Source organism: Dama dama, chromosome 10 (genome assembly GCF_033118175.1).
Source record: "Dama dama isolate Ldn47 chromosome 10, ASM3311817v1, whole genome shotgun sequence".
In the NCBI taxonomy this organism is placed as follows: domain Eukaryota; kingdom Metazoa; phylum Chordata; class Mammalia; order Artiodactyla; family Cervidae; genus Dama; species Dama dama.
The window spans coordinates 9,333,079-9,345,649 of record NC_083690.1 but is presented as its reverse complement, the minus strand read 5'-3'; the positions used below and the strand labels follow the sequence as shown (position 1 = coordinate 9,345,649).

Genomic DNA, 12,571 nt, shown 5'->3' with positions numbered 1-12,571 from the left:
CATGTGGACCAAGGGGGGCGAGCGGCATTGCCCTGAAGGATGGCTTTGTTTGTGCCGGCGTAACGCCCAGAGGTGAAGGCAGGTGCCTTTGTCCCCCAGGTGAGGTTTTACAAGCTGTCACCGACCAGGACATCCCTCAGCAGTTGGTGGAACGATTGCAGGAGGAGAAGAGGATTGAGGCGCAGAAGCGGAAGGAGCGGCAGGAGGCCCATCTCTACATGCAAGTGCAGGTCAGCCCCCAGCTGGCACGGCCGCTCCGCGGACCTGGGGCTCCCTCCTGAGCACGGTGCCCCGTGAGCACGCAGTCGAGGGGATGCTCGGGCCAGTCCCCTGACCGTTGGGAGTATTCTTTCCAGTTCAGGGCGCAGCTTAGATGGGAGAGGTACTCAAGCTGCCAGAGAGGGCAGCCGTGTGCGAGCGTTCATGAAACGGGCAGGGGACTGGAGAACAGCGGGTGAGTGGGGCCTGGATGAGGGCCAGGCCGGGAGAGTGCTGTCAGGGGAGGGCGAGGGCTGATTTTGGTTCCTGATTTAGTTGCCATTAGAAAACAGGAAATTGTATCAAGTTGAAAGGTACATGTGCATCTGGCTTTATAATTGGGAATTCTCTCACCCAGGCGAGCTTGCAGTTGAAGCTTGTGGATGAGTTTAGAATGGCTGCATTGGAAGTATAGGGTTTGGTCTTTCCTAAATAAATGAATATCTGATTTCATGCTTGGTCACTGGGGGTTTCTCTGTGTGGGTCTTCTGAAGAAGGCAAAGGACGAGTCGCTCTTGCTCTTAGCGTTGGAACCTTGGCTTCTGTCTGCGTGGCCTGGTTCTGTTCTGCCTTTTGGGTGTAAACCGTGCCCTGTGTTCCCACGCCTCTTGGCAGATCGTCGCAGAGGACCAGTTTTGTGGCCATCAAGGGAACGATATGTATGACGAAGAAAAAGTGAGATACACTGTGTTCAAAGTGCTGAAAAACTCCTCGCTTTCGGAGTTTGTCCAGAACCTGTCTCAGACCATGGTGAGCGCGGTCCTCTCCCTCCTCCACCCCCGGCGTGGGCCAGGTGCTGCTGGGCCCCTTCCCTTCCGCTCCTGCCCTCAGCGGCTCCCTGCCACCTGCGCACCGCCGCCCACACCCACGGGGAGAGGGGTCAGCATCACTCCCCCTTCTAATCACAGAACCGTCACCTCGATCCCAAATTAAACCACAAAGTGATTGTGCTTCGATTAATTGAACTGTGAATACTTCCAGGGCTTCCCGCAAGATCAGATTCGGTTGTGGCCCATGCAGGCGAGGAGCAACGGCACCAAGCGGCCGGCCATGCTGGACAATGAGGCCGACGGCAGCAAGACGGTGAGCGCGACCAGGCCGGGCTGGGCATGCGCAGTGCCCGCCGCGTGCCCTGCCGTGTCGCCTGTGGTCCGGTGGCATGGGGTTGGACTTGTCAGTTACTCGAGTCTCTCACCCTCAGCCATTTAAGTCTCCTAAACCCAGCCTCTCTCTTGTTATTAGATGATTGAGCTCAGTGATAATGAAAACCCCTGGACGATATTCCTGGAAACAGTTGATCCGGAGCTAGCTGCTAGTGGAGCCACGCTACCCAAGTTTGATAAAGATCGTAAGTGCCCCCCTCGCCCAGCCTGGCACCCCCAGGGGCGGAATTAGGAGTCCTGGACCATTGTTTAAAACACAGGGCTAAGCGTTTTCTCGCAAAGAAATCTCACTGGTCCCCAGAATGCTGGCTAACATCTCTGTGGTCAGGTCAGGTGAGACTGACGGGGCTGTAGCTGGCGGGTGAGGAGAAGGTGGCAGCCGCGTGCTGTGGGTCGTGTTCCCTGCTCTGCACGTGACAGACGGGATGGAGCAGGGTCGCTGTCAAGGGCCAGCAGTAAATACTTGGCTCTTTGTGGGCCGTGACCCTCTGCCTGCCACTGAAGCGGCCAGGTGGCCTCAGAGGTTGGGCACGGGAACCCCGCTGCAGCACAGCTTTATTTGCAGACAGGTGGGTCTGAGCATGCTCTTCTATATTGCTTCAAGTGGTCACTTGTCTGGCAAAAACGCAGACACAGCCCTGAGCAGGTATCCCCTGGTAGCTAGTGAGTATCTGGTCTCGAAACTAGGTTTCCTACGTTCTCTGCACTTACTCTCGTCTTCGCTGCTTCAAATGCAGCGCTTCCGCGGGTTTGATGTTTGAAATGACGCTGCAGTCCTGGGCTCAGCCCTAAGAACCCTCCTGGCACGCAGTAACTGTCAGTGCTACACGCTGTCGCTTTGGTTGTCACTAAAGCTGACTGCAGATGTTTGTTAGCATTGCACTGACTGGAAGATCCCAGCAAAGCCTGTTTGTTAACCTTGCAGATGATGTGATGTTATTTTTGAAGATGTACGATCCCAAAACACGGAGTTTGAATTACTGTGGGCATATCTACACACCAATATCCTGTAAAATACGTAAGTCCGGCTGCGATCGCCTTCTGAGCGGGTTTTGCTCAAGTCGCCACATGTCGCAGCCTTGGATTCTTCATTTTTCTTGAACCCAGGTGACTTGCTCCCGGTTATGTGTGACAGAGCAGGATTTATCCAGGATACTAGCCTTATCCTCTATGAGGTTTGGATCCTTATTTTTCTGTAATCCTCACGTCGGTGTTGGTTTGGGAAGGACGGCTCCTGTCTGTGTGGCTCCCCCTGAATTTGCATTGTGAAGACCACAGCCAAGTGGGGTGGTGTCAAGTCAGGATTCTCTCTGTCCTCATCTGATTTTCCCTTCTGTGGGGTCCATGATGATTATTATTAAAAATGTAGAGCTAATGGAATTGGGTGTAGAGAAAGGACATACAGTGTGTGGCCATATTAAACATTGGACAGGTGTTGCGTTATAACCGTACTGTTTCTTTCACTGCAGGAAGTTAAACCGAATTTAACAGAGAGAATTCAGGACTATGATGTGTCTCTTGACAAAGCCCTCGATGAGCTAATGGATGGTGACATCATAGTGTTTCAGAAGTACGTACCCTTTGAAGGGTTTTTCTCTCTTTGCACAAAGATCCGAAGTCCTGGAACCAGAAAACAGATCACCTCCAGACCCTGAGTCACGTTTTGTTTGATGGTGGCAGCGTGTTGACCACAGCTGGCCTCTTCTTGAGTTTGGGAGTCAGGGGTGGTGAGCTTTTTCCTCACTGGATGCTTTTAGTTTCTAAAGATGGCGACAGCATGATAACTATTTGCAGGGGGACAGAGGTCTTTATGGAATAGCAAAAATGTTGTCTTTTCCTGAAAACATGACATCCCTTAGCCTGCACCTACTCGGGTAATCACTTGGGTCTGTCTGCATGAGACCCAGCAGGTGTGCGGTCTGAAGGCAGCCTGGTGACACGGCCGGGCTCCTGAGGCCTTCTGGTGGGGTGGGACAGTACTGGACCCTGGCCACGGGGAGGCCGCCGAACATGGGGGCAAGAGTGGGGCAGCAGACTTCTCCTTAGGGGCCAGGCAGTGAGGATTGTAGGTTTAGTGGTGACCCGCTCCCTTTGAAGGAAAGTGCCAGCCCACCAAGCCCTGGTCAGGGGGAGGAGATCCTACACACCCGGCAGGGTGGGCCCCAGCGTGCGCCCGAGTCCTCTCCCTTGTCCAGAGGGCACCGTTCTGTCTCGGGAGTGAGATCAGGAGCGGAAAGCAGCTGCCCTGTGCCGCTCAGGGCGCACCTTCTGTCCGCGGTCCCTTTTTCCTGGTGGCCAGGCAGGCTCCCAGCTTCGGGAAACGCTGGCCTGAGTTCAGATCCGCAGCGCTCCGTGCCGCTGTGGCGTGGGAGACGATGCCTTTTTAAAACAAATGAGCAGTGAATCTCGGGCTGGACTTCGATCGTCTGTTTCTCCCCTTCCCCAGGGATGACCCCGAAAATGATAATAGTGAATTGCCCACTGCAAAGGAATACTTCCGGGACCTCTACCACCGTGTCGATGTGATTTTCTGTGATAAAACGATCCCCAACGATCCTGGATTTGTGGTGACACTGTCAAATAGGATGAATTATTTCCAGGTATTGGCTCAAACACTCTTCCCTTCAGATTCCACACCAGGAAGACCAGGTTCTTAAGTTAAAACTCTCTTGCCAGTGAGGCTGTGTGGTGTGTGTGGTTCTGGGGGAGGGGCTACCGTCCGCCGTCTGAGGAAGCTCCTGCTCCCAGCTGGTTGGTGCTGAAGGTGCCGGGGACCAGGAGTAGTTTCCCCCTGACTCCCCCGCCCCCAGCCAGGGCCACGGCCTCCTCCAGATCCTCTGTACCCCCGGCATAAGGTGTTTTCAGAGATCACAATTTTAACAACAACTTTGCTTCAGTTATAATACGCCAAGTGTGAGCTATTAAAATAATAGTTTAAAGAAAACAAATCTATAGACCTCCCCATTAAAAGTGAAAAGTGCTTTTAAAGGTTTTCTTCTTCAGATATGCTGTTCTCATGGAGACATACTAAGAAGTCTAGTTTATTCCTGTTAATAGTTTCTGGGGCATTTAACTTCCGGCAGCTTGTGCCCTGTTGCTTAAGGACGTTGAACAGTTAGTCAGCGCCAAGTGCATGGGCCGGGCTCAGTCTGCTCCGCGGATGGAAGCCCCACTCTTTGCTCCCCCCAGGTAGCCAAGACGGTCGCTCAGAGGCTCAACACCGACCCGATGCTGCTGCAGTTCTTCAAGTCTCAAGGGTGAGCCGCACGCGCAGACGCCGCCGCCGGGTCTTGGCCGCGTGCTCTCCCTGGCGCGTCTGTTAGTCAGAGACCCCGACTGACGTGGCCCACCGCCGGCCGCCTCGCCTTGCCTGGTTTCAGACCATGCTGCTGCAAGCTCAGGATAGCTGGCAGCCTCGTCTAAAGCCTGCCTTACTCTAGAGACCACACGCCTCCCCTCCCGTGTGTCCGGCTGGGTCCGTCCCAGCCGGGCCTCCATGTACCGTGCAGAGACATTCATGAATGACAGGCTCAGGGACAGGACTCGGGGATGGGGGTCGCATGTCAGGGCGAGGGGGCAGGGCAGAGGTTTGCTTTGATGCTCACTCACGGGTGTTTGTTTTAGGCAAATAAACAAGCCTTGTATTGATGTACTGCTTTCTTGTGTAGTTACAGGGATGGCCCAGGTAATCCTCTTAGACATAATTATGAAGGTACTTTAAGAGATCTGCTACAGTTCTTCAAGCCTAGACAACCTAAGAAACTGTACTATCAGCAGGTATGAGCCCAAGTTAACGTACCGTGGGTCATAAAGAGAAGACTTGAGTTTCTGTTGGGATGGGTCTAAAATGCCTTTCTCTTTTTTTAACAGCTTAAGATGAAAATCACAGACTTTGAGAACAGGCGAAGTTTTAAGTGTATATGGTTAAACAGCCAGTTTAGGGAAGAGGTAGGTATTTTCATGGTATGAGATTTTATTTTTATTGTGGCTTATTGTTTCTCAGGCCTTGAAAAACTCCTGGTAACAGGGTCAAAGGGCTTCCCTGGTGGCTCAGCAGGAAAAGAATCTGCCTGCAGAGCAGGAGACGTGGGTTTCGATCCCTGGGTTGGGAAGATACCCTGGAGAAGGGAATGGCAACCCACTCCAGTCTTCTTGCCTGGAGAATCCCATGGACAGAGAAGCCTGGTGGGTTACAGTCCGTGGGGTCACAGAGAGTTGGACAGGACTGAAGCGGCTGAACAACAAGCCCTTGACAACTAAAACAGCCAAAGAAAGATCATAAGCCGCAGCGTGTGTTAGAGCCCCTGCCCCAGAGTCTGAGAACTGGATGGGAGCTGGGGTGAGCTCTGCCCTCCCCACCCCGGGGCTGCAGCAGAGTGATGGTGTGCCGGTGTTGGGGACTGTGGTCACCGTCGGGGGCTCGGATGCTCGGCCTTGGGGCCGGCAGCCTCTCCTCTGGCACCTCGCAGGCGCCCCGCCCCGTGTTAGGTGGCTCTTCTGGAAGGTCAGACCCCTAGCTGTCCACCTCTCTGTCCCCACCGGGTGGAGAGGAGCCTGGACCACACGCCATCAGAGTTGTCACCCGTGCGCCGCGGCCGGGTGGAGGAGACAACGTCCACCCTGGGCCTTGTCCTCTGTCTCAGTGTTGAGAGCTGGACAGGCTCGTAGTGACCGTTCCAGGGGAGAGATTCCTGAGGAGCTGCTCTGGGAACCGCGAGCTTTTTGCCTCAGCATGGCCTTTGATGGACGCACGGCAGCGCGGGGCGGGTCCAGGCTGGGCAGACGGTCTGCGTGAAGGTCGGTGGGGAGGTGCCAACGCTGAGTGCACAGGCCCCGCTTGTGTTATGGTTCCCCTAAAGCCGTGATCTTGTCATTTCTTAGGAAATAACACTATATCCAGACAAGCACGGGTGTGTCCGGGACCTGTTAGAGGAATGTAAAAAGGCTGTGGAGCTCGGCGAGAAGGCATCAGGGAAACTTAGGCGAGTATTTCCCGCAGGTGGAGGTGGGGCGGCCCCAGCCCGATCCCACCGTCGCTACCCGCCCGCCACCCCCCCACTCCCCTCCCTCAGCTTTGCTGTCTGTCCTTGGCAGCAGTTTTTTAAAATATTTCACAGCTTTTCGCCCGTCTTCCCTCCCTGACTCTTGACACTAATTAGCAGCAATGCAAAGGGAGATTCAGGCAGAAAAAGCCAAGCAGAGGAGGAGTGAACTCAAGCAGAAAGATCAGTTGAAACGGGAAAACTCGGGCTTCGCTTGTGTCTGAGAAATCGGGTCGCTCTTCCTCCGTTTGTCTTGTGTTCGGGCCGAGGAGGAAGACCAGATTTGATGATCACTTTTTATTTCCGAGAGTTGGGTGCTGTTCTTACCACCTTGTCTTCCGGGCAGCATGGAGGATGAAATAGTCCTTCAGGCTGTTGGTCTCCACAATGTTTTCTTTGCAAAATTAACTGAAGAATGAGGCCTTTATTATCTAATGAGTGAGAAGAATGTCACAAACCCTGCTTATTCTGGAACCATTGCGGGAAAGGTCTGCACAGGCCCCTCCCCGGCCCTGGCCCCGACCCTGACCCGAGGGTCCGCTTCAGACTGTCCTTACCACGCTTTCCGAGGGACCCCCCTGGCCAGTGTTCTGTCTGCTCCCCACGGATACCTGCTTTTGCCACTTCAGATCTTCATAAGGACAAGGAGATCTGCATAACTTTGTAATAAAACCCTTGTAGAAAACCATTTGTTGGTTTTTTCCCCATGAGTTTGTATAGTTTATTTTCTTCCTTGCTTTGCACAGGCTGCTAGAAATTGTAAGCTACAAAATTATTGGTGTGCATCAAGAAGATGAACTATTAGAATGTTTATCTCCTGCAACGAGTCGAACGTTTCGAATAGAGGTGCGTGTCCTCTGACTGGGGCCGGGGTTGGGGAGTCGGGGTTGCTGTGACCTGACGGGAGGTGGGGGCCGCAGCTTGTTCAGGTAGCACAGTGACTCCCAGAACGTGCTGCCATCCCTGGGGTTAATTCTTCCAGGTTTTGAAAATGTAAATGTTGGTACAGTAGACTTGCCCCAAAAGCTACTGTTTGAAGTGTCCCCTTCATTTGGTGACAGGAGTGCATTCATGTTGGACAGTGGTCACTGCTGGCCATCTGCCCCCAGGCCCCCCCCCGCCCGACTCCCAATGCCTCTCTTGTGCACCCTTAGAAATTGATTTCAGAGGGGGATCACCAAGCGCGTCTATTCAGAAACCTGGGCCCTGTTAATTGTAAAGTGGCTTAGACTGCCGCAGTAGCTGGAGTTCATCGTTTGGTCTCCTAAAACCTGGCATTTTCGTTGAGGTTGAGGTCTTTCTTCTGACTTTAAATCATCCTCATTCTCACAAGCCCCTAACGTGACCTTGTGGCATAAAAATCTGCCCTCACTTCTTTGCTGGAAGAGCAAGTCAAGGGTTCGGAATTAAAACGTGCAGTGCTGTGTCGGCCTTAACTGAAGATCTGTCCACTCCGTACGTCCCCAGGAAATACCTTTGGACCAGGTAGACATCGACAAGGAGAACGAGATGCTCATCACGGTGGCTCATTTCCACAAGGAGGTGTTTGGGACGTTCGGGATCCCGTTCTTGCTGAGGATACACCAGGTGAGGCGTCCTTCTGCTGGCCAGCCGGGTGCTCCGGGTCAGCCCCACTCAGCCAGGGACTCCGGCCCGGGCGGCCGCGCAGGCGGGCACGAGCCGTGTGAGCACACGCACCCCTTGTCACCCGCAGGGCGAGCATTTCAGAGAAGTGATGAAGCGGATTCAGAGTCTGCTGGACATCCAGGAAAAGGAGTTTGAAAAGGTACATATGCCTCTTGGGTGTCGGCGAGTCGTTCGTCGGGTGGAAGGCTAAAGTCCCGACTGCTTTTTGCCAGAGGTGTGAGTTTCCCCACTGTTCGCAATAACGGAGTTTTCGGTTTTTGTCTGTCAGTTTAAATTTGCAATTGTGATGATGGGCCGACATCAGTACATAAACGAAGATGAGTATGAAGTAAACTTGAAAGACTTTGAACCTCAGCCTGGTAAGAGCCCTCCCGCAGAGACGCAGGTCATCAGGGTCCAGGAGGCAGGTGGCCCCGGGTTCGAGGAGTGAGTCTCGTTCTCGTCCTCTGCAGAGCAGGGAGGGAGAGCAGCCTGCCTCCGGTGACCTTGGCGGGCATCACACGATGGCGAGAGGGATGGCGGGGGCTCTTGACGGTGCCACGCGGGGTCCGTGACCTTGGTGGGGTGTGGGGTCCCGGCTGCCCAGGAGGCCCCTTGGCCTCTCCTGACCACAGGGCCCGAGCGCTGGCTCCGTGGTCTGACCATCTGCTCTCCCCACCAGGTAACATGTCTCACCCTCGGCCGTGGCTCGGGCTCGACCACTTCAACAAAGCCCCGAAGAGGAGTCGCTACACATACCTTGAAAAGGCCATCAAAATCCATAACTGACTTCCTCCCCGGCGGGCGGGCGAGGCGGACCGCGGTGGGTGTGCCCCTTACCAACAGCCGAGAACTCTGGTGCACAAGCACCACCCCACGTCTTCAGCAAGAGGATTTGCTGCTGGTGTTAATTTTATTTTGTTGAGGCTGTTCAATTTGGCTTCTCTGTATCTATTGATTGCCCTTTTTGAGAAAAATGAAGGTGTTTTTATAAAGCTTGGATGCCAATGAGAGTTATTTTACGGTGACCACGATGCCAGGCGCTGTCAGCGTGTCGGGGAGCGGCCGGCGGGCGCGGCGCTGGGCGGGCGCGGCTGACCCCCTCCCCGGGGCCCAGCCGCCAGCCCGCAGCTAGGAAGTCTTCTGTTAGGCTCGTCTGACGTCTTTCCCTCAGTTATACTTTCAATGACCTTTTGTGCATCTGTAAAGGCGAAACAGAAACTCACAACCTAATAAATAGCGCTCTTTCCTTCACTGGTGTCCTGTCGCCCCTTCCTGGGTCTCCCCAGCTGCCTGGGTCTTTCCAATAAACTCGCCTCCCTTCCGTCAGCCCCCGCGTCCCACAGCCCGTTTGCAGAGCGGATGCACCGAATACAGGCTTGACCAGACACTTTGGGGTCTTTTTATTCAATTGAAAAAAAAAAAACAAAACACTGTTCAAATCCAATTAAGGTGTACTATGCTGCCTCTGGGCAAACCTAATGATCTCAAGAGTTCATTCGAGCAGGTGAAAAAATTATAAATAGACTCGTCTCCTTCAAATGGGACAGACGGAACCAAGAAAGGAGGGCCTTTTAGCTAAGAGGGTATGCCCACTGGTGTTTGCAAGCTGTTGACTTTGTATAAAAAAAAGTAAAAAAAAAAAAAAAAAAAAAGTTAAATAAAAAAAGAGCAAAGAAAAAAAAAGGAAAAATGAGATTGTATATTTAATGAATGAACATGTACAATTGACCACGGGGAGGAGGTGGTGGCTTTTGTCGGGTGACTGAGTGGCCCCCGCTGATGTCGACGTTCATCGTGTGTGGTTTTCTTTCAGTCCGGCCGTTTCCTTTGGAGCTGACGCCAGCCGCGTGTCTAGTTTTGAGTGCAGTAAAATAGAATCAGCAGATCACACTTAGTTTTCATCCTTTTCCAGTATTTTTTTGTTTGTTTCTGTAGCAGCAGTGTACACCAACTCTTCCTGTATATTGCCTTTTTGCTGGAAAATGTTGTATGTTGAATAAAATTTTCTATAAAAATGATAATTCAGTGAGTTGACGTGGAAGTTGAGGGAGCCATTCAGCTCTCCCTGCAGGTAGGCCTGGGGAACCTTTATCACTCCATGGCAAGGTTTTGGAGGTTCTTGCCTTCTCCTCCTGTTGAAGCGTCAGAGATGAACGTTTTCCAGGCTGGAGTCGAGTACATTAAGATGACCATAATACGGGAATGGCCGAAGGCGTGGTCTGGGGGAGGTGGCCTTGCGTCCCCCCCTGACGCAGCGTGTCCGCGGGCTGCTCTCCACCTGGAGAGCAGGGCCATCCTGCCTGGGTCCCCATAGTGACCATAGACAGCGCTGTCTTTCTGCAGAAAGTCACTCCCCGGGTGCCCTACTTTGAACGTTTATTAAAGTATTGGGTTTTTTTTGTTTTTTTAGGTTTTGGCCAACAATAGATTATAGGCTTGGGTCACTGAAACTCCCAAGTTCTTAAAAGGCTTATATCAAAGGCCATTTCACAGTTTGGGCAGTCAGCACATACTTCATGCGATTCTCTTCCATTCCCTCCCCGTCACAGCCTTGAGTCCAAGTTCATAAAACTGATGGGGGCCGCCGGGATGGGGCTGAACCCGAAAATAACCCCTCGCCTGGGGACCCCAGGACCACAGTGTAACGTTCTCGAGAGGCTGGAGGTTCCTGTTGCTACCAGAAGCTGTACCATGGGAGAAAGGGTCTCCTTGGTTAGAGGAGCAGACTGTTTGCAAACATCCATTTCAAATGTCAAGGTTGAACTATAGATCCCTGTTGTGGGGTGGGTGATACTGGCATTTCTTGGAGTAGGAAACGGCAACCTACTCCAGGATTCTTGCCTGCAAAATTCTATGGACAGAGGAGCCTGGTGGGCCACAGTCCATGAGGTCGCAAAGAGTCAGACAGGACTTGAGCAACTGAGCATGTTGTCATTTCTGCCAGGTTAGGCCTTGGTGTTCTGACCACTCACTCACTGCTCAATAGAACGACCTAAGTGATGTCAGGGGGCGGGGGGAGGGATGCTCCGTGTCCCTGCCCAGGAAGAAAGCCATGCACCCCAGGTGTCCACTGAGTATCTGACATGTGGCTGAAGTAGCAGAGAGTGAGTTTTCATCACTGATTTTTTTTTTTTTTTTAATTTATTTGGCTGAGTCAGGTATTAGCTGTGACACGCAGGATCTTTCAATGTGGTGCAGGCTTATTTCCCCGGTGGTGGTGGTGGTTTAGTCAGTAAGTGGTGTCCAACTCTTCCAACCCCATGGACGGTAGCCCACCAGGCTCCTCTGTGCATGGGATTCTCCAGGCAAGAATGCTGGAGTGGGTTGCCATTTCATTCTCCAGGGAATCTTCCTGACCCAGAGATAGAACCTTGGTTTTCTGCATTGCAGGCAGATATTTTACCCACTGAGCCACCAGGGAACGATCAAGCCGGAGTCTCTGGTACTGCAAAGCGGTTTCTTGACCTCTGGACCACCAGGGAAGTCCCTGGTTTAGTTATAAATGGCCACATGTGACTTGAGGTGTCCCGACCAGATTGTCCTCGCTTTGTGTGGTGGTAAAGTGATGAGTTCCCTCGAGCCGTCTTGAGTTAGTACATTAAAGCCCTCGTTAGTGCGTGCGTTTTCTTGACCTCATTAGAGGAAGCCATGGGGGCATCCATGGGCAGGGCAGGAACCAAGAGAAATAAGGGCCCAATTCCCCAAGGTCCTCCTTCAGCGCCTCGTGCCCTCTGGGAAGCCAGGTCCCGGGCACCTTGGGGAGCGGGCTGATCAGAGTGGTGTCTGCATGTTCGGAGGCAGGGTCCCTTCTCAGCCGAGCTCTGAGAGGCCGCTGACCTGCCAGGGTTGGAGGGGGGTGGGCAGGCACCATCAGTGGAGGGATCCCGGATGGTGTGTGTGTGCCAAGTCTCTCATTTGTGTCCAACTCTGACACTGTGGACTGTAGCCCTCCGGGCGCCTCTCTCTGTGGGGTTCTCCAGGCAAGAACACTGGAATGGGTTGCCATGCCCTCCTCCAGGGGATCTTCCCCACCCAGGGATTGAACCCGCATCTCAGGTCTCCTGCATTGGCAGGTGGATTCTTTACCACTAATGCCACCTGGGAAGCCCCGTTCACAGCAAGATGGAGCCAATTTGATACATGTGCCCACTGCAGTATCCTTGCCTGGAGAATCCTGTGGACAGAGGAGCCTGGCGGGCTCCATAGGGTCACAAAGAGTCAGACACGACTGAAGCGAGTCAGCTCGCATGCAGAGTTCATGAGATGTTGTGGGAGGGAACCCGCACTCATAGCCCGGTGGAGCCTGGCACCACGGCAGAGAGGCGGCCCCTCATCCGTTCAGACCCAGCGCCGCGCGGGTTGGGGCTGCTGTCGGGCTGGTTCGTTCCACCCCGCGCTGGGCAGGCGGTGGATACACGGGATGGCAGCGCGGCCACGCTTGGCTCTCCCGACCCTGCGGCACCTTTGGCAGGAAGCCGT

The 12,571-nt window shown here is 53.4% G+C and overlaps 1 protein-coding gene across 2 annotated transcripts in view; it reads left to right on the top strand.

Annotated features, from left to right (window-relative positions):
• USP7 (ubiquitin specific peptidase 7) overlaps window positions 1–10,113 on the top strand; it is a 53,267-nt gene extending 43,154 nt beyond the window's left edge. For both annotated transcript variants that reach the window (XM_061152802.1, XM_061152803.1), the window contains exons 15-31: window positions 100–230; window positions 874–1,008; window positions 1,240–1,341; window positions 1,501–1,606; window positions 2,347–2,439; window positions 2,529–2,596; window positions 2,891–2,991; window positions 3,868–4,021; window positions 4,611–4,678; window positions 5,090–5,198; window positions 5,292–5,369; window positions 6,303–6,403; window positions 7,210–7,309; window positions 7,931–8,050; window positions 8,178–8,249; window positions 8,379–8,469; window positions 8,772–10,113. In XM_061152802.1, the coding sequence (XP_061008785.1) occupies window positions 100–230; window positions 874–1,008; window positions 1,240–1,341; window positions 1,501–1,606; window positions 2,347–2,439; window positions 2,529–2,596; window positions 2,891–2,991; window positions 3,868–4,021; window positions 4,611–4,678; window positions 5,090–5,198; window positions 5,292–5,369; window positions 6,303–6,403; window positions 7,210–7,309; window positions 7,931–8,050; window positions 8,178–8,249; window positions 8,379–8,469; window positions 8,772–8,878 (1,736 nt within the window). In that variant the 3' untranslated portion in view covers window positions 8,879–10,113. The remainder of the gene's footprint in view (window positions 1–99; window positions 231–873; window positions 1,009–1,239; window positions 1,342–1,500; window positions 1,607–2,346; window positions 2,440–2,528; window positions 2,597–2,890; window positions 2,992–3,867; window positions 4,022–4,610; window positions 4,679–5,089; window positions 5,199–5,291; window positions 5,370–6,302; window positions 6,404–7,209; window positions 7,310–7,930; window positions 8,051–8,177; window positions 8,250–8,378; window positions 8,470–8,771) is intronic.
• The last annotated feature ends 2,458 nt before the right edge of the window (window positions 10,114–12,571 follow it).